This window comes from Saimiri boliviensis, chromosome 13 (assembly GCF_048565385.1).
Source record: "Saimiri boliviensis isolate mSaiBol1 chromosome 13, mSaiBol1.pri, whole genome shotgun sequence".
Taxonomy (NCBI): Eukaryota; Metazoa; Chordata; class Mammalia; order Primates; family Cebidae; genus Saimiri; species Saimiri boliviensis.
In genome coordinates, this window is record NC_133461.1 from 111,940,069 (window position 1) to 111,962,642 (window position 22,574).

Here is a 22,574-nt window from a genome sequence, read left to right on the forward strand (position 1 = left end):
CCCAACCAAACCCACACAGCTGACAGCACCGGGAGTGAGCCAGGGTAAATTCCGGTCATGGTGACGGTGACGCGTCTGTGGGTGCAGCGGCTGTAACGAGCACCAGGGTGAGCCCACGGTAAACTCCAGCCCACGGTGACAGTGACCTGTCTGTGTGGGTGCAGCCAATGTAACGAGCACCAGGAATGAACCAGGCTAAACTCCAGCCCGCAGTGATGGTGACGCATCCGTGTGGGTGCAGCGGCTGTGGCAAGCACACCCCTCCGGTGGGATGTGTTGGTAGTGGGGGAAGCTGTGTTGCAGGTAGGGGTTGGAGTGGAGATTTCTACCTTCTTTTTAACTTTGTTGTGAACCTAAAACTGCTCTAAGAAAAGAGTCTATTAAAAATAGTATATATGGCTTCAAGAAATTCACAACTGTTTTAATTCTTTCCCATCATGCACGACTGCTAAAGCCAAATGACTGCTTCAACTGGAAAATAAAATCTGTTTAACTGAACCAAGGTCAAATAGAAACAAGCCTGTCTGTGCCCACTCTTGCCAAGCCTGCTTTGGAAAATGTGGCTCCACCATGCAGCCAGAACAAACTCTGCTAGAGTTCACCTGCATGGCTGAGAAGGGAGAAATCGTACAAATAAATTCTCGCTGATACTCACTTCACTGCCGCGGAAAGCAGCTCAGCCAGCTTTTTGTTACTGGGGACATATTCAATTCTCAGGATTTGCATTATTCCCTGGGAAAAATATAACAAAATGTTGTACAATTTGGATTGGCCTTAATGACACAGAAAGTTTCTTAATTATCAAAGCATTTTCTCTTATAAAGCAACACTAAAGCTAACATATTGAAATGGGATTTTTATGCCAGAGGAATTTCAGCCTCTTTCTGAACAAAGGAAGAAAAAGTTCAAAGAGAGGGTATGTTCCTCCTAAACGTTTTTTTGTTTTTTTGTTTTTAAATCTCACCGAGAGGCCTTGCGTAGGCAGCCAAGATTTTATTTTCCTCCGTGGCTGCTACAGTGATCATTCCAAATGAGTGCTTTCTTTCTTTTGAAATCCCATCCTCATTCATTCACACACTTAAAAAGAACAGAGCCATCTACACTCAGCGTTTTCCTCTACAGAGACTTTTAGGCCTGCAGTATAATCACTAGGTGACCTTTCTAAGCCTTGCACGAAACGCACACTTCTTAGGACTGGTGCTGTCTTGGGTGCCGCTTGGGGCCAGCGATGGCTCCCTGTCACTCAGCCCCATGGGTTGGAGGGGCTTTGGGGTGTGATTCACCTTGCCCTGCTCTCTGGACTGTCAGGGTGCTGTCTGTGACCCACTGGCCATGAAAGTGCATGGTGACACAGAATTAAATAAGCTAGGAGGGTAAGCAGGTACGGGCAGGCTTGATTTGCTATAGAAAAACCACACCAAGGTGATTTTTAAAGTTTTATTTGCCTAAAGCAAGAGAAAAGCAGCTTCACCAGGTAACACACGCCTCAAAGGCTCCACAGCCAGGATTCCAGCACTGTGAGATCTCACAGCCCCTAAAGAGCAAGTGACAGCATGGTGGCTTCTCGGTGGCTTTACACAGACCGACACATGCCACACACACACACGCCTGGGTGTCACGCCCATGTGCCTACACCCGTGAAAATGCTCATGTCATCTGCCAACCCACCGTCTGCCAGCATCTGCAGTCTACGCTCGTGTAAACACATGTTGCTTAGTCTACTGGAAAACGTTAGCTTTCCCCCTTGGATGGGTATAAAATAATCATCACCAAACACAAAAGTCAAAGCACCATGCATGGTCAACTATCGGCCCACACAGGACGCCACTCGGATGCCAGCCGCTCACTCGGAACAAGCCCATTCCTGGCTCTGCCAAGCGTTGTTTCCCGTCTCCAGGCTGGGAAGATGCCATCACTGGCCTGGCGCTGAGGCGGACGCGGGGATAAGCTTGGGCTTGGCCTGCTGGGGCGGGGCCACGTCCGGGATCTTCTCTCCGTGTTTGTACACGCTCACCGTCACGTCGATCTTCTCCCCGCCATACTTGTTCTTGACGTTCATGCTGTACTTGCCCGAGTCCTCGGAGGTCACGCCTTTGATGGTCATGCTGACGTACTTGGCCTGTTCCACCTTCACCGAGAAGTGCTCGCTGAGCGCAATGTCCTGGTCATTCTTGAACCAAACCACTTCGGGGTCAGGGTTTCCAAACACCGTGCAGGTCAGATTCAAGGTCTTTGGCAGGAAGAGGTTGGTGGAGAAGGAAGAGTTAGAAAAAGGTAAGTTGTATTATCCCCCGAGATGACGTGCTCAGTTACGTTTACGGCGCCCTCAGTCATTGGTGTTGCAAGAAGGCTTTCGGTAAGTAAACGCCACTCTAGACAGAGCAGCCAGAGGACAGCCAGCCAGGGCCCAGGTGCACCCCTCCGCAGGGGAGCTCACGAAACAAATCAGTGAGAATGTGTCCTGTGTATTCTCAGCTTTTATCCAAGCCCTATGTCAGTTAAAGCATGTGAAAGTAATTTAATTAAGCTCTATGTTTTATAGTAGATAAATCCAGCCTGCTACTAAATTTCCTTTATATTTAGACATATGGATTCCTCTTACCAAATCCAATGACTAGATTGTCTTATAACTGGTAAATTGGAGGCCAAAAAAAAAAAAAAAAAAAAAAGCATTATTGAAGCTCAATTTAAACATGCTTTTGGCCTAGGATAAAGTAAAACAACTGCTAATTTCTCAATTACATCCTTAAGATGAGGTCTCAGGAATTCTCTAGGTTTTCCTTAGCTGCTAAAGAAGAGGGTCTATAAATTTTTCTATTTTGACCTAATAAAATCTCTCAAGTATCTGTGTCCCCGTGACATTGAGTTAGAACCACTGAAGCAACCAGAGAAGTACAATTAGATATCAATAATTCTACTGACAGGCGACAAATTAAAACTCCATTAAGTGGTTTCCACAATATATTCCATAATGACCTTGAGAATAGGAGCAGAGATCTTTTTTCTTTCATGTTGTAAAAGCTGTGCTGTTTCACACTAGAAGCAGGTGGCTCGCAGCTTCACACAGGCGGGTGGGCCGTGGGGGGTGTGGCCGCCTCATCCTGTGTTGCTCCTCTGGGTGAATGGCCACAGGGGCAGGTAGCAACAGACCCTGGCAGACCCCGAGGGCCGAGACACACCCATAGCCACAGCGCCTGCCTTGAGGTGCCCAAGTGGCACAACACTTCCCTGTGACCACAGGTTTGTGAATTCGGAACGCTAAGCGATTCTTTCCTTTGAGAATACAGGGGTTATCCCAGGCCGTCTAAGAGGGGAAAGAAAGTCAGGGGAGCTCTGGGTTCCCTGCAGGCTGGGTAAGGACACAGAAGCCCCTCGCTGGGTTCCCTCTCGTTTACCCCAAGAGGAGGGGTTGCATCTCTTGCACCTGCACTGTGCTGACACCCCCGCCCTGGCCTACTTTAGAATCCTCACCTTTCCTTCCATGATAGTCACCACGTCAGGCAACCCGCCGATCACCCTGCCACGATCTGCAATGGGAAATCACCTTGGTTAGGAAAACGTCTGTGAGACAGAGCAGAGGTTGTATAAGCAGAAGCGGATACCACGGTGAACGCACGAAGGAGTTTATGCTCAGGAGAGAGACAGCGCCAAAGAAAATGATGTATATGTGTACGATTGAGGGATAAACCAAGGCCAAGGGAACAAAGGTGAGGAGATAACAGACTCTGTGAAAAGGCAGGGGGTGAAACACTCCAGAGGAAATGTGAGATGGGGGAGGGTGAAGAATTCACCGAGGACTAAAGGCCCAGAGAGCCACGTGTGTCCCTGAGTTGGGCAGAAAGTGAAGGCATCCTGGCCTGGCAAGGTGGGTCACACGTGTAATCCTAGCACTTTGGGAGGCCAAGGTGGGCAGATCGCTTGAGGCCAGGCGTTCAAGACCAACCTGGCCAACATAAACCCCATCTCTACTAAAACTACAAAAATTACCCAAGCGTGGTACTGCATGCCTATAATCCCAGCTACTTGGGAGGCTGAGGCACAAGAATCACTTGAACCTGGCAAGCAGAGGTTGCAGTGAGCCAAGATCATCCATCGCACTCCAGCCTGGGCAAAAAGAGCAAGACTTCTGTCTCACGTGAAGAGGTCCTGCGGGTCTGGGCCGCAGGTTCTGCAAGGGAGGACGGAGGAGAGGAGGGGGAGAGGGGGCCTAACGGGCAAAGGAGGAAGGCCAAAAGCAGTGCGGGTGCCAGCGGTGCAGGGCGTGGGGCTCCAGGACAGGGTGCAATGTTGGTGGCACTGTTATATCGGGGGGGATTGCTGGTTATTATTTAATACACAAAGTTGGTACTCTCAAATGCAAGCCCTTTCGCCCCACCCAAAAGAACACGCCATTCTGGTTATAATCTAACAGGTACTTACTCTTCTCTGCAAAAGCAGCAGCCCTAAAAGTTAAAAGGGGGCAGAGAGGAGAGAAAGAAAAGAGAATATGAGAAAGTGCTTCCAACAAAACGCACAGCTGAGAGGTTCACTAGCGCTGAGAGCAAAAGACAGAAGGAAATACATTTGCATTCTCTTAGAAGAGGATGTTCAGGTCACAGGATCCCAGGATGGATCTCATAGATTTTTTCCTGATGGTTCCCACTGCCCATTTTGAGGTAGAAAATGCCCTATTATCCAGATGCTAAAACCCACAGAAAAGGTTAGCATTCCAGCTCACAGGTTGAAGTCATTTATTTTTTTCACAAATTCACGAGATTGCCCTGGAGACTTGAGATCTTTTCTGAACTTGTCAGTTTCTGATCTGTCTTGCTCATCCCCGTACCCAATCAAAAAATGTTTATTGGACTGTGGTCAGCTTCGGATATGCAAACACTCGGTCGTACATTTGAAAAATCCCCACATTTCGTTACAAAGTTGCTCTGTCATGCGCTGCTCTGGTGATAACTGACAGAGCAGCAGCATCACCATCTTGGACAAGCATTGCCATTTTTAGATTTCCTTGATTAGAAATCGCCTAAATCCAGCCTGAAAACATCAGCTTAATGGCTAATGTCAGCATGACCATAAACCACAAAGGACACCTCCAACCAGAAACATGCCAACCCTGAGATAACCTCTCCTCCAACCAGAAACATTCCAATCCCACAATAAAACTCTCCACCACACAGAAACATTCCTAGCCTGCTATAAGATCTCCCTCCCAGACCCTTAAATACCCTTAGTCTGTAAGAGAAAGCACGCCTGATGGAAATCAGCCAGAAGACCCCCTCAGGTTTATTCTCCAAAATAAACCTATTAGGCTGCTTTTCATGTTTCTTTTCTCTTTCTTCAACTCTTACAATAATTATTTCCAAAATTCACCCGGGGTTACTATGACTCTAGACAGTTCATTGATAAATCATTTCTGGTTTGGGAGAGTGCCCACCCTCCACATATTGCATTGCTTAAATTGCCACTTCTGTCCTAGAAATGGCTCTTTCTCTGGATCACCATGGCTTCCATACAGGTTCCCACAGGCAGCCAAAATGACTGGGACTCCACTGCCCTTAAAATGATACCATAATAACCAAATATGCAAATCTTACTTGAGTTGCTGGAATTCTGCAAATGCTTCATCAAATGCTGTAGGAAAATAATTCATACATTATTAACCATTTCAGTGTTCAGATTTTATTTATTCACTCAAACATTCTACCCGTGAATCTGATTCATGAAAACTGATACATTAAAAAAATTAATAAACTGATTTTTTCATTTTCTCTAAATGAACATCATAAATTCGTATTGTCTCCTGTGTTCATATTGTGTTCCCTGCTTTCAGCATCTAAATGGATTTCTAAATAGAAAATTATTAAATGCCAAAGAATATTTTACCTTGTCCAGACAGGTCGAGGTAGCGCTGATGATTATCTTTGCCGTCAAAAATCTCAAAAGTGTACTTTCCTTTATCCTTCTCTGTCGGCTCACATATCTGCAGCCAAGCCATCTCTTCACTCCCCCCGATTCTCATGTGCTCACTGGACGAGATCTTAGCATCTCTTTAAAATAGCAACAGGAACGTATTTGAGTTAGGGTCTCCTTATCATATGTACAATATCTACAGGGCAATATCCTGTTGCTGTGACAGTCTTCTCTAACTAGCTGATGCCAATAGCCCAGTAGATTTTTCTCACTGTTACAAAGGTATTGATCACATCAGTAACTCAGATCTAAAAACCTCCTAAAATTGAATACTTAATCTTTAAAGGTGTATTATTATTTAATGTACTTGTCACAACACAATGGACTTAACAAAACTCTATACAGTATGGTAGTTCCTCAAAAAGTTAAAGCTGGAACTGTTATACCATCCAGAAATTGCACTTCTGGCAGCTACCCAGAAGAATTGAAAGCAAGGTCTTGGAGAGAGATTGTGATGCCCACATCCTTAGCAGCACTGTTCATGACAGCCTCCGGGGCGGGAAGCAGTCCAAGCATCCACTGATGATGAATGGATCAACAGAACGTGGTCCACAAATACATGAAGGCAATCCCAGCACCCACTGCAGTGTGGATGAACCCTGAGGACATTTTGCTGAGTAAAATAATCCTGTTGCAAAGGGACAAATATGTACTCATATGAAGTCCTTAGGGTAGTCAGGTTCTCAGCGACAGGAAGTAGAACAGTGGGTGCCAGGGGCTGGGGGAGGAGAATGGGGAGCGGGTATTTAATGGGAACAGAGTTTCGGTTTGGGTAAGTAAAAAGGGCTTGGATGGTGGTGGCGGCTGCAGGAGGATGTGAATGTGCTTAACACCACTGAACTATACCCTCAGCAGTGGCTGAAATGCTAACTTTTACATGACATGGATTATGCCACAAGTTTTTAAAGTTTAGATAAAAACAAAGTGCTCATGCCGTTCCTGTCTTCTAAGGTTCCCACATCTGCAACAAATGAGGCCTGTTTACTGCAGACAAATGTGTGTAAGTTACTTCCTAAGATTGCTTCAGTTCAGAGAGAGCCTGAGAGATTTGTGGCAGTTGTAGTCACCTACGCATGAAAACAGGAGTGACTCCAGGCCACGCAAGAGCTGGAATGTGGACCAGTTTCAGGCACCAGCTCCAGAACAGCCAGAGCTCAGGAGGCCGGCTGAGTGTGTTGCACGAAGAGCTGGCTGTGGCACTTGGGTATCTTCGCTTACCCTCGCCGGCAACCAAGAAAGCCTTGAGTTCCATTGGGAAAATGAATTCTCCAGACCTCCCCATCATCATAGCCTTTTTCTCTGCTATTCTTTCCTTCAACAAATACATCTTAAGCCCATAATAAATGCACAGCTCAGCCAGGAATGGTGGCTCATGCCTATAACCCCAGCACTTTGGGAGGCCGAGGCAGGAGGAATGCATGAGCCCAGGAATTCAAGACCAGCCTGGACAACAAAGCAAGACCCTGTCTCTACAAAGACACACACACACACACACACACACACACACACACACACACACACACAAAATGAGCCAGGCATAGTGGCAGGTACCTGTAGTCTCAGCTACTCAGGAGGCTGAGGCAGGAGGACTGCCTGAGCCCAAGGAGGTCAAGGCTGCAGTGAGCTGTGATCACACCACCGCACTCCAGCCTGGCCAACAGAGCAAGACGCTGTCTCAAAAGGTACATATGTAAATATAAATGCTCAGCTCTGCGTCCCGGTCTCTGGAGATAGAAATGGCCCCGGTGGTAGTGCTGACAGTATGTGTCAAAATCAAGTCAGCCCGGATGGAAAGTGGGAGTTCAGTGAGGGAACAGCAGGATCCCAGGGTACACTCTGCAGGCAGAGCCCAAAACTGCAGCTTCCAGGGATGGGGTGTGGGATTGGCTTCAGTCCAAGACTTAGCCTCTCAGATCCTGGACAGAGAAGGGAGGATCTAACACTTCCCCCATGGGGTTGTTTTAGGAAGCCAAGAAGATATGCTCAATATCTACTGAAGCAACTTTAGGACATAATTGATACACATTTGTCTACAACAAAAAGATTGGCCTCCCCTGTTGCCGACGTGGGGACGAGCTCCTGCTGCCTTAGAGGACAGGAACAGTATGAGCACTTTGCTTTTAACTCAACTTTTAAAAATTGTGTTAGGATATACATGCTGTAAAAGCTACCCCTTTAGCCCTTCGTGCTATGTTAATTATCTCCCTTTTCCCACGAGCTGCCCCTCCCAGGAAAAACGTGGGACAATCGGACTGGACAGTCCTTCAGGAATGTCTCAGTTCTGCATCCGGAATTCTCTATATTGCTGACCTGGGGGCCTCACGAAGGCTGAGCCCACAGCAGAGCTCCATGCTCTGCCTGGCTGCTCTCAGTTCACCGTCAGCACAGTCTGTGTGCGGAGCAGGAGAGGGAAGAAGGACGAGGCCATGACCCCAGGACCCCAGCAGTCAGCAGCTGGAGCGGGCCAGGCCAAGAGTGCCATGTTTGCCTGGCGTTCACATTCCAGGTGACACGGACCTGCCAGGTTCTCCATCCGTGGTGTGGCCAAGGGCAGGTGAGCATCAGTGGCCACAGAGGCCATCCTGTGAGCTCACAGCAGGTTGCTATTATTAAAGTGACTGATGGACCATTCCAGTACTCAGACCTACTCATCCCTGTGTACAAAAGGGAAATTAGACTTTCCAAGGTGATGCTCAGCTCTGCAGAAAAGAAAAACCTTTCACAGAAGATATACCAGGCAGTGGATTAGCCAATCAATCCCAAACCCTGGTGTGCCAGGAGCAGCAAGAAGCCTGTCTGTGCAGAGACCTGAATGTAAACAAACATTGACCCGCTGTAGGGACATCACAGCTCAATTGAAAAGACTTCTTTATCCTCAGTATGCACTTAAAAGTGGACACTTTACAGACCAATCAGCAAGTCGGAAATTGCAGATCAGCAGGGAACTGAGCCCGCGGTAGTTGTGTGTTGACTAAATGTTCCCCATCCAAGGAAACAGAGGTCAATAAGAGTGTGGAACTCTTCTGGTGAGAGTCAGAAAAATTGGTTTTGCAAACACTGATGGGATTCAGTCATCTTGTCACCCTCTCTTTTTGGAATTGTCACCCTGTCTTGTTGGAACTGATGATGGTCAAAGTTCAAACAAATGCACACACGCACACACACACACACACACACACACACAAGCAGGCACTGCCAACTTGACTGTGTGTTTCCTGTACACACACACAGACCAGGATTCCATCCCGTGCCTCCATACATCAATAAGGCCCTCTGTCCTGCCTGGCCCGCCACCTGCCTCCCTGCCCTGCAAAGCCTGGATGCTGCTTTGGAACTTGTGATGAGCCCCAAGCTTGCGAAGAACGGGACAATTTTCATCATGTCTGGTGTCTTCCATCCGGCACCAAACACTGTGTTCGTGTTAACACTGGTCAGTCTCGCTGAGAGAAAGCAACAATCACTGCCATCTTGTGTGATCTCATCCTGCCACCTGCCACCTGCCGCACGCCGTGTGGGTGTTAGGGAGAAGACAATGTTTTCTTGAACTCCATTAACTCAAATATGCACGACAAGAGCTAAATTATGCCTGAAAACTATTGCATCCTAGATGTACAGATGAAGATGCTTAAACCCCTGCTTTGTGTATATGTGTGTTTGTGTTTGTGTGTGTATGAGAGAGAGAGAGAGAGGGAGAGAGAGAGAGGGAGAGGGAGAGAGACAGAGAGACAGAGAGACAGAGAGAGAGAGACAGAGACTGACTAGAAGTCCTTCAATGAGGTAAAGCGGCAAACAGCCCCCAAATCTCATTGTTTAGACGCAGAGCCATGAAGTAAAGCTAGTGGAGTTTCCAGCTTATTAGTCACATCATACACAGCTTTGTCCAACAGTTGAAACTCACTAGGCCACAAAGTCACCTTGCAAATGCTTCAGGAAGTGGCGAGCATTGTAGCCTTTGTGGTGTTTCTGTTCTATGGACTATGTCCCATTCCAACGGTGACCTGCTCCACTCACACAATTAACCTTGCTTATAGAATAAATATACTTTTATTTTGATATAGGTGCCAAGGGAAAAAGATGTGATACCTTCAAACGAGCATTCATAAAGGAGCTGTATGTAAATGCATCCGGCCGGCCTCCTGGCTTTGATGTAATGGACATACTGGTTAGGCAGCAGTGAAGACAAGGGTCCCCCTGCAAACAATTTCTTCCCTGGCCTCATGCTGATGGCCCTGGGCCTTTGGAGTGACTCATCATTCAAGTTTCACTTTTAAAAAGTGACCCGGCAGGGTGCGGTGGCTCAAGCCTGTAATCCCAGCACTTTGGGAGGCCGAGGCGGGTGGATCACGAGGTTAAGAGATCGAGACCATCCTGGTCAACATGGTGAAACCCCGTCTCTACTAAAAATACAAAAAATGAGCTGGGCATGGTGGCGCGTGCCTGTAATCCCAGCTACTCGGGAGGCTGAGGCAGGAGAATTCCCTGAACCCAGGAGGTGGAGGTTGCGGTGAGCCGAGATAGCGCCATTGCACTCCAGCCTGGGTAACAAGAGCGAAACTCTATCTCAAAAAAAAAAAAAAAGTGACCCTCTACTTCAATGAGGGTTTCTTTACAACAGCCACGCAATATGGGGGAAGGCCACTTGAACCTAAGTCTCAGCCAGTGACGAAGGGTGAACCCACTGGAAGGAAGAAATGGTGTCCACTGAACACCGAGTCACACACTGGCCCACATGGTGCCCTTCTAGGACCCCACATGCTTATGGTCCCACCTCCTTCATCGCAGCTGCAGGCTCTGCTGCCACCCCGGGTTCTGGGTAAACATATGCAAGCATGCAAGGTGCCCTGAGCCAAGACACCGCAGCCTTCAGCTGGGACACTACCCTTCCCTGAGCTGCAGCAGGAAAACGGGCGTGAGTCTGGGAGCAGGAGCCTGCCTTAAACCCTAATCCCAGCTTCCAGCTGCCCACGCTGGAGTTCCTACCCGGCTTCTCTCTCTTGGACTGGGTTCTGATTCTGTTCTCTTAATACGACTCAGATGAAGCCACTCACAGAACCCGGACAGCCCTTAGCAGAGCTTCCAGCAGAGGCTCCAGCTGTCCCAGATGTCTGCAGCCCTGGCTGCTCACCTTGAGGGCAAATGCTGGTTTCCCACTTCCCACTCCCAGCTTCAGGGTCTCACCCTAGACCCCATGCCCTCTCATTTGGCTTCCCCTGAATGAGCAACCTATAAGAGAGCCAAACAAATCCTAGGGCACAAAAATAGCTGTTAACTTCTTTGACTATCCGGCCACAGAATTAATGATAACTGTTGTCTTACCTAGACAATGACTTGGACATATACAGTTTGAAAAATTATTATCGTTGTTGTTTTGAGACATAAATGGACCAAATATGGCAAAATCTCATCTTTGTATTACTTAATTACAAAACCTGACCAAATTCCTTCATTCCAAATTAAACTTAAAGAGGTTCATATTAATATAAGACAGAGAAGAACAGACGAAAGCACACGTGGATCTGCTCATTCATGCGAAAGCAGCCAGCAGGTCAGCCACCTGTGACGGGGTGGGTGGGAAGGAGACAGGTGAGCGGGGAGGAGGAGAGGTCAGGGCTCCAGGTCTGTAGCTCAGACTCTTGGAACCACACTGCCTCTCACATTTCCCAACATAAATGAGGAACATCAACTCCAGCCAGCAAGGGGAATCCAAGACAAAACACAAACAGTAACAAATGAACTTTGCTATTGCAAACGAATTGCTTCCCGCTCAGAACAGAAACAAAGGAACTTGGGAACGTCACTGTGTTGCAGATGAACTGCTTACACCCAGACCGTCAAGAAACGAAGCAAATCTGGTGAGGAAGAATCAACATCATGAAAATGGCCATTCTGCCCAAAGTAATTGACAGATTCAACGCTATTCCCATCAAGCTACCAATGACCTTCTTCACAGAACTGGAAAAAAACACCTTAAACTTCATATGGAAGCAAAAGAGAGCCCGCATAGCCAAGTCAACTCTAAGCAAAAAGAACAAAGCAGGAGGCATCACACTACCGGACTTCAAACTATACTACAAGGCTACAGTAATCAAAACAGCATGGTACTGGTACCAAAACAGAGATATAGACCTATGGAACAGAACAGAGGCCTCAGAGGAAATACAACATACCTACAACCATCTGATCTTCGACAAACCTGACAAAAACAAGCAATGGGGAAAGGACTCCCTGTTTAATAAATGGCGTTGGGAAAACTGGCTAGCCATGTGCAGAAAGCAGAAACAGGACCCCTTCCTGACACCTTACACCAAAATTAACTCCAGATGGATTAAAGACTTAAACATCAGACCTAACACCATAAAAACCTTACAAGAAAATCTAGGCAAAACCATTCAGGACATAGGTGTAGGCAAGGACTTCATGACCAAAACGCCAAAAGCAATGGCAACAAAAGCCAAAATAGACAAATGGGACCTAATTAAACTCCACAGCTTCTGCATGGCAAAGGAAACAGTCAGTAGAGTGAATCGGCAACCAACAGAATGGGAAAAAATTTTTGCAGTCTACCCATCTGACAAGGGGCTGATATCCAGAATTTACAAAGAACTAAAGCAGATCTACAAGAAAAAAGCAAACAAGCCCATTCAAAAATGGGCAAAGGATATGAACAGATACTTTACAAAAGAAGACATACAGGAGGCCAACAAACATATGAAAAAATGCTCATCATCACTGGTCATCAGAGAAATGCAAATCAAAACCACATTGAGATACCATCTCACACCAATTAGAATGGCGATCATTAAAAAATCGGGAAACAACAGATGCTGGAGAGGATGTGGAGAAATAGGAACACTTTTACACTGTTGGTGGGAATGTAAATTAATTCAACCATTGTGGAAGACAGTGTGGCGATTCCTCAAGGACCTAAAAATAGAAATCCCATTTGACCCAGCAATCCCATTACTGGGTATATATCCAAAGGATTATAAATCATTCTACTACAAGGACACGTGCACACGAATGTTCATTGCAGCACTGTTTACAATAGCAAAGACCTGGAACCAACCCAAATGCCCAACGATGATAGACTGGATAGGGAAAATGTGGTACATATACACCATGGAATATTATGCAGCCATCAAAAACGATGAGTTCACGTCCTTTGTAGGGACATGGATGAACCTGGAAACCATTATTCTCAGCAAACTGACACAAGAGCAGAAAATCAAACACTGTATATTCTCACTCATAGGCGGGTGTTGAACAATGAGAACACATGGACACAGGGAGGGGAGCACTACACACTGGGGTCCGTTGGGGGGAAATGGGGGAGAGGTGGGGGGTGGGGAAGTGGGAAGAGGTATCATGGGGAGAAATGACAGATACAGGTGAGGGGAACGGAAGGAAGCAAAACACACTGCCATGTGTGTACCTATGCAACAATCTTGCATGTTCATCACATGTACCCCCAAACCTAAAATGCAATAAAAATAAAAATAAAAAAAAAAAAAGAAACAAAGCAAATCTGGAAAGCAGTATTTCGATTTCATACTGTAAGGCTAAAGATGAAAGGAATTAATTGCAGGAAACACTGAACTCATTTGCACACTTGTTTCTCACAGAGATACGAGTTACTAATTCTGAAACTGCTTGATGTAAATACTAGGATTGGGGAAAAAAAGTAAATAGATGAGACCCAGGCTTCTCCCTGCGTAGCCAAGTTACAGCCCAGGAAAGGGGAAAGGCTTGAACGAAGCCTGTGGAGTTGGCTGGGATCCATCAGAGTCTAGTACACAGACGCGAGATGCAGAAGTGGACATCTGTGCCTCAGCCTGCACCCACACGTCACCCAGCCCTGCCTTTAGAGTGTGCAAGAGCCGCGGCTCCCTGCGACACCAGTAGATAGTCCCTGATAACACCCTTGGTTCAGGAGCCAGGGCTTCTGGGATTACAGAACTGGGGCAGGAAACACACGATGTGTCAGGAATGTTTAACAGACCCCAAAGTAAGGAATTTCTCCTAAGAAGACGCAGGCATGCATGCTGGAGCAGGCAGCTGACAACTGGAAAGAGCTCCCAAGAGCCAGAGCTGGGACAATTTGAGCAAAGTAACAGCTCACAGAATAAAAACAGCATCCCTGAGTCCAAACCGATGCAGCCAAGCAGCTGCATGAGGAGCTGCACAGGGGCGAGGCCACACCTCCGAGCAGAGCAAACAAAGGAGGAAGAGGGAGCTAGAAAATCACCCTCTACCCAGAGCCTCAGAAATCAGTACCGCGGGCCAGATTCAGTGAGGAATCTCAGCCCAGCGCACAGGTCTGGGGAGGGACAAGAGGTTTGCCAAATCCTAAAGTATTTACTAATTACCAAGGGAAAAATAGTAACTTTCCCAGAAAGAGACAGGGCAGACATTGCCTTAACCCAGTGATCAGATATCAGCATGGCTTTTGTTGTGCTCCAGTTAAAACTGAGTCAGTCACCCATCCAACATGGGAAATATCGGAGATAGCCAAATGGAGGGGTGTGCTTTGAAGTGACGAACGGAACACTTCAAGGCACCCAGGTAGAGACAAGGCGCGCCTGAGGAACTATCTAAGACTGGGAAAACCAGGGGCCAGGACATTGATCACAGCGTGGGACCTGAGATTCAACACTGGAACATGGAAAAGGGCGTTCCTAGAAAAACAGGCGTAATCTGAATTGGTCTGTAGCTGGCTAACAGCATTACACCATCGATCAGCCCCTGGTTTTGATGGTTATAAGGTGGCTACACAAGACATTAACCTTAGGGGAAGAGGGCAGGAGGATGTAAGTGAACTCTGTACTTTCTTCTCAACTTTTCTATGAGTCTAAAATTATTTCAAAGTGAATGATTTAGAAATATTATATCTTTGTAAATGACTATTATTTACATTAAAATAAATGGTTGGAAGTCACGCAAGTGCAGAAATCTAAAAACTACATCTGCAATTAGTGGTGACTGACAGGCTGGGCCACGGTGGCTCACACCTGTAATCCCAGCACTTTAGGAGGCTGAGGTGGGTGGATCACCTGATGTCAGGAGTTTGAGACTAGCCTGGCCAACATGGTAAAACCCCATCTCTACTAAAAATACAAAAATAAGCTGGGCATGATGGCAGGTACCTGTAATCCTAGCTACCTGCGAGGCTGAGGTGGGAGAATCACTTGAACCCGGGAGGCAAAGGTTGCAGTGAGCCGAGATCACGCCACTGCCCTCTAGCCTGGGAGACAGAGCAATACTCTGTCTCAAAATAATAGTAATAATAATGACTGACAGAGGCAGGTTGACAGAGGCACAAGAACAGAGCCGGAGCCTCAGAGGCGGTGGTTCTGGTGAGTCAACTGAAGGCCGTTACTGACAATAGCTCTGAGGTTTAAATAGTGAGGCGGTGTCTCAGCTGAAAGCAAGACTTGCTCTTCTCAATGCCATGCGACATTCAAGTGAACTCCACCTAGGTCTTACTCCCCTTTTGAAGGGAAACGTAGTTAAAAGGGAAAGATTCCCAAAAGCTAGGAGGTATTTGCTTCTAGGCTGGAGAAGACAGTATTGAGAAACTCACAGACCTCCTGCAGAAAGAACCCCACAAGATGGCACAGCCTCAGGGACCTTCCCATGTCCAGCAGCCTTTTGCTACTGCTATCCAAATAGTGAACATCAGAACACATGCAGAGAGCTGGAGATGCCCTGTGCTTTCTGAGAAACCACACCTGAACTCCCACCCCTGCAGCTGTCACAGGCCAGGACCACAAGGCACCCCACACATCGGCTGAAGCCACAGCCAGGTCAGGGGGAAGGTCCCATCACCACCCAGCCGTTCCCACTGGAGACACAGCCAGCCACAGCACCTCCCACCCAATCCATGGACATAAGGATGAAGATGGGCAGGGGAAGGTATCTGAGGTGTCGCCAGGCATCTCTCCTCCCGGTTAGTTCAAGGGTTAGTTGAGATTTTAGGAGAGCGTTTACAAAGTCAGACTCTGCGTGTGAAATCTCCTGAACTGAATTAAATACACATTTGGAGTTTGAAGCTTGTGCTTCTTTTTATGCCATGAAGACACTGTGGGCATGTAAGGTAGCTCATGCCTGCAATTCTAGTGCTTTAAGAAGCTGAGGTGGGAGGATCTCTTGAGCCCAGGAGTTGGAGACCAGCCTGGACAATATAGGAAGACCCCATTTCTACAAAAAAAATATAAAAACTAGCCAGGCATGGTGGTGCACACTTGTGGTCCCAGCGACTCAGGAGGATGAGGCAAGAGGATCGCTTGATCCCAGGAGGTCAAGGCTACAGTGAGCTAGAATGGCACCACTGTACTCCAGCCTGGGTGATAGAGCAAGACTCTGTCCGAGAGAGAGAGAGAGAGAGAGAGAGAGAGAGAGAGAGAGAGAGAGAGAAATTTCTTTAGTTTCAGAGATATTTCCAAGACTTCAGTGATCAATACTTTAAGAATTGGAGATCTAGTCATGTCTAGATGATATATTAATCTTACCTCTGAGTAAGAGAACAAAATCTTTTTTCTGAAGACCATTTTTGCTGATTTTCTCTTTGCTTGCTTCTAACTCATGTTGAGTAACTTTCCAACCTTCCCTTAAAGTGACATTTTCCATAGCCTCTGATGGATTACTCAGCATTTTTAACTAAAGAACAATTGCCTTTGCTTACGTCTGCATTTCACAAAATTCTCATTGCACTCTATTGATTCAATGTCATCCATTAACACAAAATATTCCAGGACCCACGGCACCAGTCTTTGATAGCTCCGTTCCCTGGCATCATAGGTTTTGTGAAGTGCATTAATTAGCCTCAAATGGCTAAAGTATATTTCAACAAATTTTCATATTATTCTGTTTCCCAGTTGCCATCTGATAAGAATGCATTTGGTCATAAAACAGTGAATTACAATCATACATGATGGCTACATAACATAGTTTCATGTTGTTTAATAGTCAAATAGTAAGATATGACTAGAAGTTACTGACTTTTACTGTATATACCCAGTTGAGGTCTTAAAGGTATAGTTTAGTTATAAAGGTACTAAAGAAATGCCCCTTCTATTGTATAATGAATTTGTTTGGGGAAGAATAAACATAGAAATAATGTTACTTTTACAAGTCTGTAGGATTATACAGTAACACTTCCTCCTCCTTCTGTATCCAGGGATGCTTTCTTCTGATCCACGGATGAGTCAGATGCATGAGCTGTGCCCCGACCTGCCTGCCTGTCTAGGACCCAACCCCTCCACTGGGCTTGGAGCTTCTTGGGAGAGCACTGATTAGAACCACACCCACCAGCATTCAAATCCCCGCTCTTTCACTTACTAGTCGTGTGACTGACAAACCGACATCTTTCTCTCCCCGAACCCCAGTTTCCATATCTACAAAATGTGGTTATAAATATCTAACTCACAGGGCATTTGTGAGGATTAGATGGAATAACGTGTTGAATGTGTAACACAAAGTACCTGCTTGCTGATGCTGACACAACCTATATCTATACACACACACACACACAAAGGGCATGTGTTTAATCCTATGTGTGGGTGTGTTTTTCATCTCTGTACCTCCAGAGCCAGCATAGCACACAGCCTGTAATATGATCCACGCAAGTCTAAAGAGGGGGTGGCCTCTCCCAGAAGATGAACATGTTTACAACCATCAGCAGGACACACATTACAATTGTGTACAACTTACAGCAAGACAACACCGTAACAAGCAAGCGCAAACATGCTGATGATTAATCCTCCTTTTCCAGGGGAAGGTTTGATTCAGCTAGAAACATAGATTTACTCATTGTCCTAGAAAATAAATCCTGATGAACAATTATATTACAAAGACACACCAGAGTTCCAGTCCTGTAAGCTCCTGTTATCACAATCCTTTAAAAAAAAGACACTGCCTTTAATAGACTTCCCTAAGCAAACCCTTAACATGGGATCTATGTGACTCCATCTGAGTTTGAACACCAGGCTAGTAAAATTAAAGACGTGCACGATTCCAGGGTATACTGACTATTATAAGACAAAAGCATAGTATGTCAAAAATTGAAATAGAAAAAAAACAAAACTAAGAACATATATGCTTTTAGCACTTCAGTTTACCTACAAATACAGTCACCGAAGCAAACCAGTGATATTAAAAGTGAAACAGTCATAACCATAGACTTGCCTTTAGAAATATTCATTAGATGACTATGATATCTAAAGGCACAGCGTGGACGCCCTGGGTATAGTGCACTGAGGAGGATTTACATTTGGGTACCTTGACACCATGAAATAATTGGCTTGAACATGTTGTCATTAGGATACTGTAGAGATTGAGAAAAAGCCACTGTCTGCTCGGTCTGAAGTCCACTTTCAACTATGGTTATGTCTAAGGGGTTGGTGACCCTGACACGAGTCCTGTTGCAGGGACTCCTCAATTCAGCAAGCAGTTTGCCTGGTTGTTTCAGATGTCGGCCTGTGCTCTGGATAGGAAGGAGCCAGGCCCCAGGGGCAGGGCAGCAGGGACTGCCCAGTGCTGTAGATTGCATGAAAAGTCTCTGGAAGTTTTCTCAGTGACCCTTCCTGACCTAGAGAATCATGAAATACAGAAAACCCTCCTGTATTCAGGGTTATTACAATGTGTATTCAGACGTGGTTTTATATTCTTTCTTTTTTAATTTTAATGACTGGGCTTGTTTTGATCCTTTTACTTTTGATTTTGTTTTGTTTTGTTTTTGAGACAGAGTTTCGCTCTTCTTACCCAGGCTGGAGTGCAATGGCGCGATCTCGGCTCACCGCAACCTCCGCCTCCTGGGCTCAGGCAATTCTCCTGCCTCAACCTCCTGAGTAGCTGGGATTACAGGCACGCGCCACCATGCCCAGCTGATTTTTTGTATTTTTAGTAGAGATGGGGTTTCACCATCTTGACCAGGATGGTCTCGATCTCTTGACTTCGTGATCCACCCGCCTCAGCCTCCCAAAGTGCTGGGATTACAGGCATGAGCCACCGTGCCCAGCGATCCTTTTACTTTTAATCAAGTCTAGTGGGAAACCAACAGACTGGAAATACGGAGTCTGGTTTCTACACATTATTTATTATTTCTGCCTTAGCTGTCTGCTCGCTTCCAGAGAAAATGTGTATTCCCAGTTGAGCCACCTTTGGTAAACAGAGACACCGGAGAAATTTGTCTCTAACACCGTCAGGCATTTCTTCTCTGTCTCCTTCTTCCACGTCCTCTCCACGGCTGTGAGGGCTCCCTTCCCTGAACTATTGTCACAACTGCTCAAAATCATAAAATGTTGGGGAAATGGCAGTGCCCGGATGTTCCCCATAGGGCCCCTGGTCCCAGCTGCGTGCCCTGCTTGGTCCCTCTATGGCACGGCCTCCATTGGTTGCTATCGTACTTACTTGTGATACCAGTTCACTTTCATTTCTTCCATAAAATATTTCATGGAGCACTGAAGTCGTATTCCTTCTGGGGTGCAGAGTATCTTCAGTGGAGAAGCAGATGCTCCTACAGAAAACAAAACATCCTCAGATCTAGGAAAAGCAGTGTGTGCTATGCAATCACGGAAGGCGTCACAGCGACAAGCCCTCCTGGCCCCACCTGCAATCCTGTTCTCACGTGTGTCTCTCGTCAAGTCGGCCAGCCACACGTTCTGACACTTTATTTCCATGCTGTATCCATTCATTAAACAAGCTCCTACCGTACTAGAATTATCTGAAAAGCTCCTTGCAGAACACCGTAAAAGACACGGAATTGTCTAAAAAGATTCGATATCTGCCCCTCAGCGGCTTTGTTTAAGAAAAGGAGGGAAAATAACAAGGCACATGGCAAATGCCACATGAGCGTAGAAAATCAGCAAAAGGGACATTAACATTCAGCAGAACTCCTTCAGGTGGGAGTCAAGGAGACAGGAGCACCTCAGTTGGTTCTTCAAGACAAATGAAAATTCAGTCCGAGGAAGGCAGGCAGAATAAACCGCAGGAGCAATAAGAAAATGCAAGAAAGGAGAACACGCACACTGTGCCTGGAACTAATTCAATGGAGGTAGATGATCTGTGGGTCAGAGATCAGGAAGGAGAAGTTGAGGAAGCGACATTGATGACGGTGGAAGCCCTGGACTGGAAGTAGCAATCGTTATCAGATATTCAGCCTTTGGAAATTTACATTCACTTATGGTTACCTAGAAAACTGCATTTACATAATTAGCACAGATAATGGAAAATAAGATGATCACCGACTGTTGAGGAGGATGTTGTAGCAAAGAGGCGTTTTAAATAGTAGTTTTTCATTTTAGTAAGCAACTGAAAATTTATATTATGAATCTTAAAAATAGTCTTAGTTTTTTACATAGTAATTGTGCTTCTAGGAGTTCAAAGAACATATTCGTAAGTATTAAAAAAAGCCTTTGCTTGCCCAAAGATGTGCATTGTACAATTATTTAAAATAATGAAAACTCATTAATATCCCTATAGAAAAGTTTAAATCATAATATCACGATTCCATGAAACAATATGTAATTATTTTTGAAATTGAATGTAAATGTAGCATCTATATTAAACAAAGAAAATTATTATAAAATATGTGGGAGGGAAAAGGCAACAGTATCTGTGACTCCAACTGTGTAAAGAAATAGAAACAAAATGAAAAGTGTCATGATGGTGAAGCTCTTTGTTTTCTTTTTATCCTTAAATGCACTTGGGGAAAGAAAGAACATCAACCAAAAAGAAATAAATGAAGCCCCCTTCCATGACAGCGGCGGGAAGAACCGAGAGGTCCCGCGTGAACGCTCTGCGGCCCGCGTCATGCCGAGGTGCCGCCTGCCGGACCGCCGCGCCCCCCTAAACCCCGCTAGTCCACTGCAAAGGAGGAAAACATGCAGGAACCCAAAGGACAAAAGAGGAGGAAATGACAGACTGTGAGCGCACCCGGAGCTTGGAGCCTTGGGAGGTGGAGCGAGGAGCATGAAGTGGAGGGGCTGGGTGGGGCGAAGAAAGCCAAAAAGCGCCCAGGGAACGGAGTGAGCCCGGGTCCCGCAGCTGGATTGGCTGCAGGCGGGAAGGTTATTGAAAACCTGTAAGAGGCAGAGATCCCTGACCACCATCTCCCCTCCAGAGTCACGTGGGACTCTGTTTCCTCTACCAGGAGACCAGAGTTCACCTGTCAAGGAATCACAGCTTGAAAAACAGCTTGGGAACTGGGTGAAGTCAACACACTGCAGAGCCATATTCCCGCATCTGACCCACTTTCCTTCACTCAAATTCCCTGTCACTGACTCATGAGACTAACACCACCCTAACCAGGCAGAACACAGAGGGTCAGATCAGCCTGAGAGCAAAGCAGGCAGACCAGAAGCAGCTACCACAGCCTCTCCCAGTGCTCCCAGCCTCCACCAGCCTCCCCCAGTGCTCCCCCAGCCTCTACCAGCCTCCCCCAGGGCTCCCCAGCCTCCATCAGCCTCCCTCATTGCTTCCCCAGCCTCTACCAGCCTCCCCCATTGCTCTCCCAGCCTCCCCCAGCCTCTACCAGCCTCCCCAGTGCTCCCCCAGCCTCCTTCAGCTTCTTCCAGTGTGAGGATGTGTCTGTGTGTGTGTGTGTGTGTGTGTGTGTGTGTGTGTGTGACTATGGGGATGTGTGTGTTTGTATATATGTGTGCCTCAAGGTGATGAGCGCAGAGGGAGGACTCAGCCTTTTGCATTTGTCTTATACACACTTACTCTTCATGACCTCCTGGTCAGTTCTGTTATCCATGAGTGGCCTCTGGGCACATTATGAGATATTTTTAACACAAAATAATTCTATGAGTATAAGAATAAAGCCACATTTTTACCACCTAAAGTGATCTAAAGATTTAATGCAATTCTTATCAAAATTTCAATGTCGTTTCTCACAGAAATAGAAAAATAATCCTAAAAGTCATAGGGAACCAGAAAAGAAAAGCCTCTAATAGCCTAAGCAATCTTGAGGAAAAAGAACAAAGCTGGAGGTATCACACTCCTTGATTTGAAAATATATAGTTACGGAAGCCAAAACAATAAGGCACTGACATGAGAACAGACAGATTGGCCAATGGAACAGGATCAAGAGCCCAGAAATAAAACCAAATATTGATGGTCAATTGATTTTCAACAACGATGCCAAGAAGACACAACAGGGAATGACAGGCTCTTTAATAAATGGCGCTGGGAGCACTGAATATGCACATGCCGAAGAGTGGAACTGACGCTTTGACTTAAAAAAATCAACTCAAATTGAATAAAAGACTTAAACTAAGATTTGAAACTGTGAAGCCGCTGGAAGGAAGCTCAGGGAGATCTTCGTGGCACGGATCTGGGCAGTGATCTCTTGGATAGGAAGCCAAAAATACAGGCAACTAAAGCAGAAGTAAATAAATGGGACCACGCAAAAGCTTCTGCACAGCAAAGGAAGCAACTGGCAGAATGCAGAAGGAACCCATGGACTGGGAGAAAAATAGAATCCAAGCTATGCATTGGCTAAGGAACTAATCTTCAAAATCCATAAGGAACTGAACTCCACAGCAAGAAAACAATCCACTAAAAACAGGCAAAGGATCTGAACAGACATTTCTCAAAAGAAGACAGAAAAATGG

At 46.1% G+C, this 22,574-nt stretch overlaps 1 protein-coding gene across 3 annotated transcripts in view; it reads right to left on the minus strand.

Moving 5' to 3' along the window:
- Positions 1-1,423: 1,423 nt before the first annotated feature.
- MYOM2 (myomesin 2) overlaps positions 1,424-22,574 on the minus strand; it is a 112,486-nt gene continuing 91,335 nt past the window's right edge. For all 3 annotated transcript variants that reach the window (XM_074384207.1, XM_003940707.4, XM_074384208.1), the window contains 6 exons: positions 19,369-19,474; positions 5,875-6,038; positions 5,586-5,622; positions 4,420-4,442; positions 3,472-3,527; positions 1,424-2,230 (listed from right to left, as the gene is read on the minus strand). In XM_074384207.1, the coding sequence (XP_074240308.1) occupies positions 1,913-2,230; positions 3,472-3,527; positions 4,420-4,442; positions 5,586-5,622; positions 5,875-6,038; positions 19,369-19,474 (704 nt within the window). In that variant the 3' untranslated portion in view covers positions 1,424-1,912. The remainder of the gene's footprint in view (positions 2,231-3,471; positions 3,528-4,419; positions 4,443-5,585; positions 5,623-5,874; positions 6,039-19,368; positions 19,475-22,574) is intronic.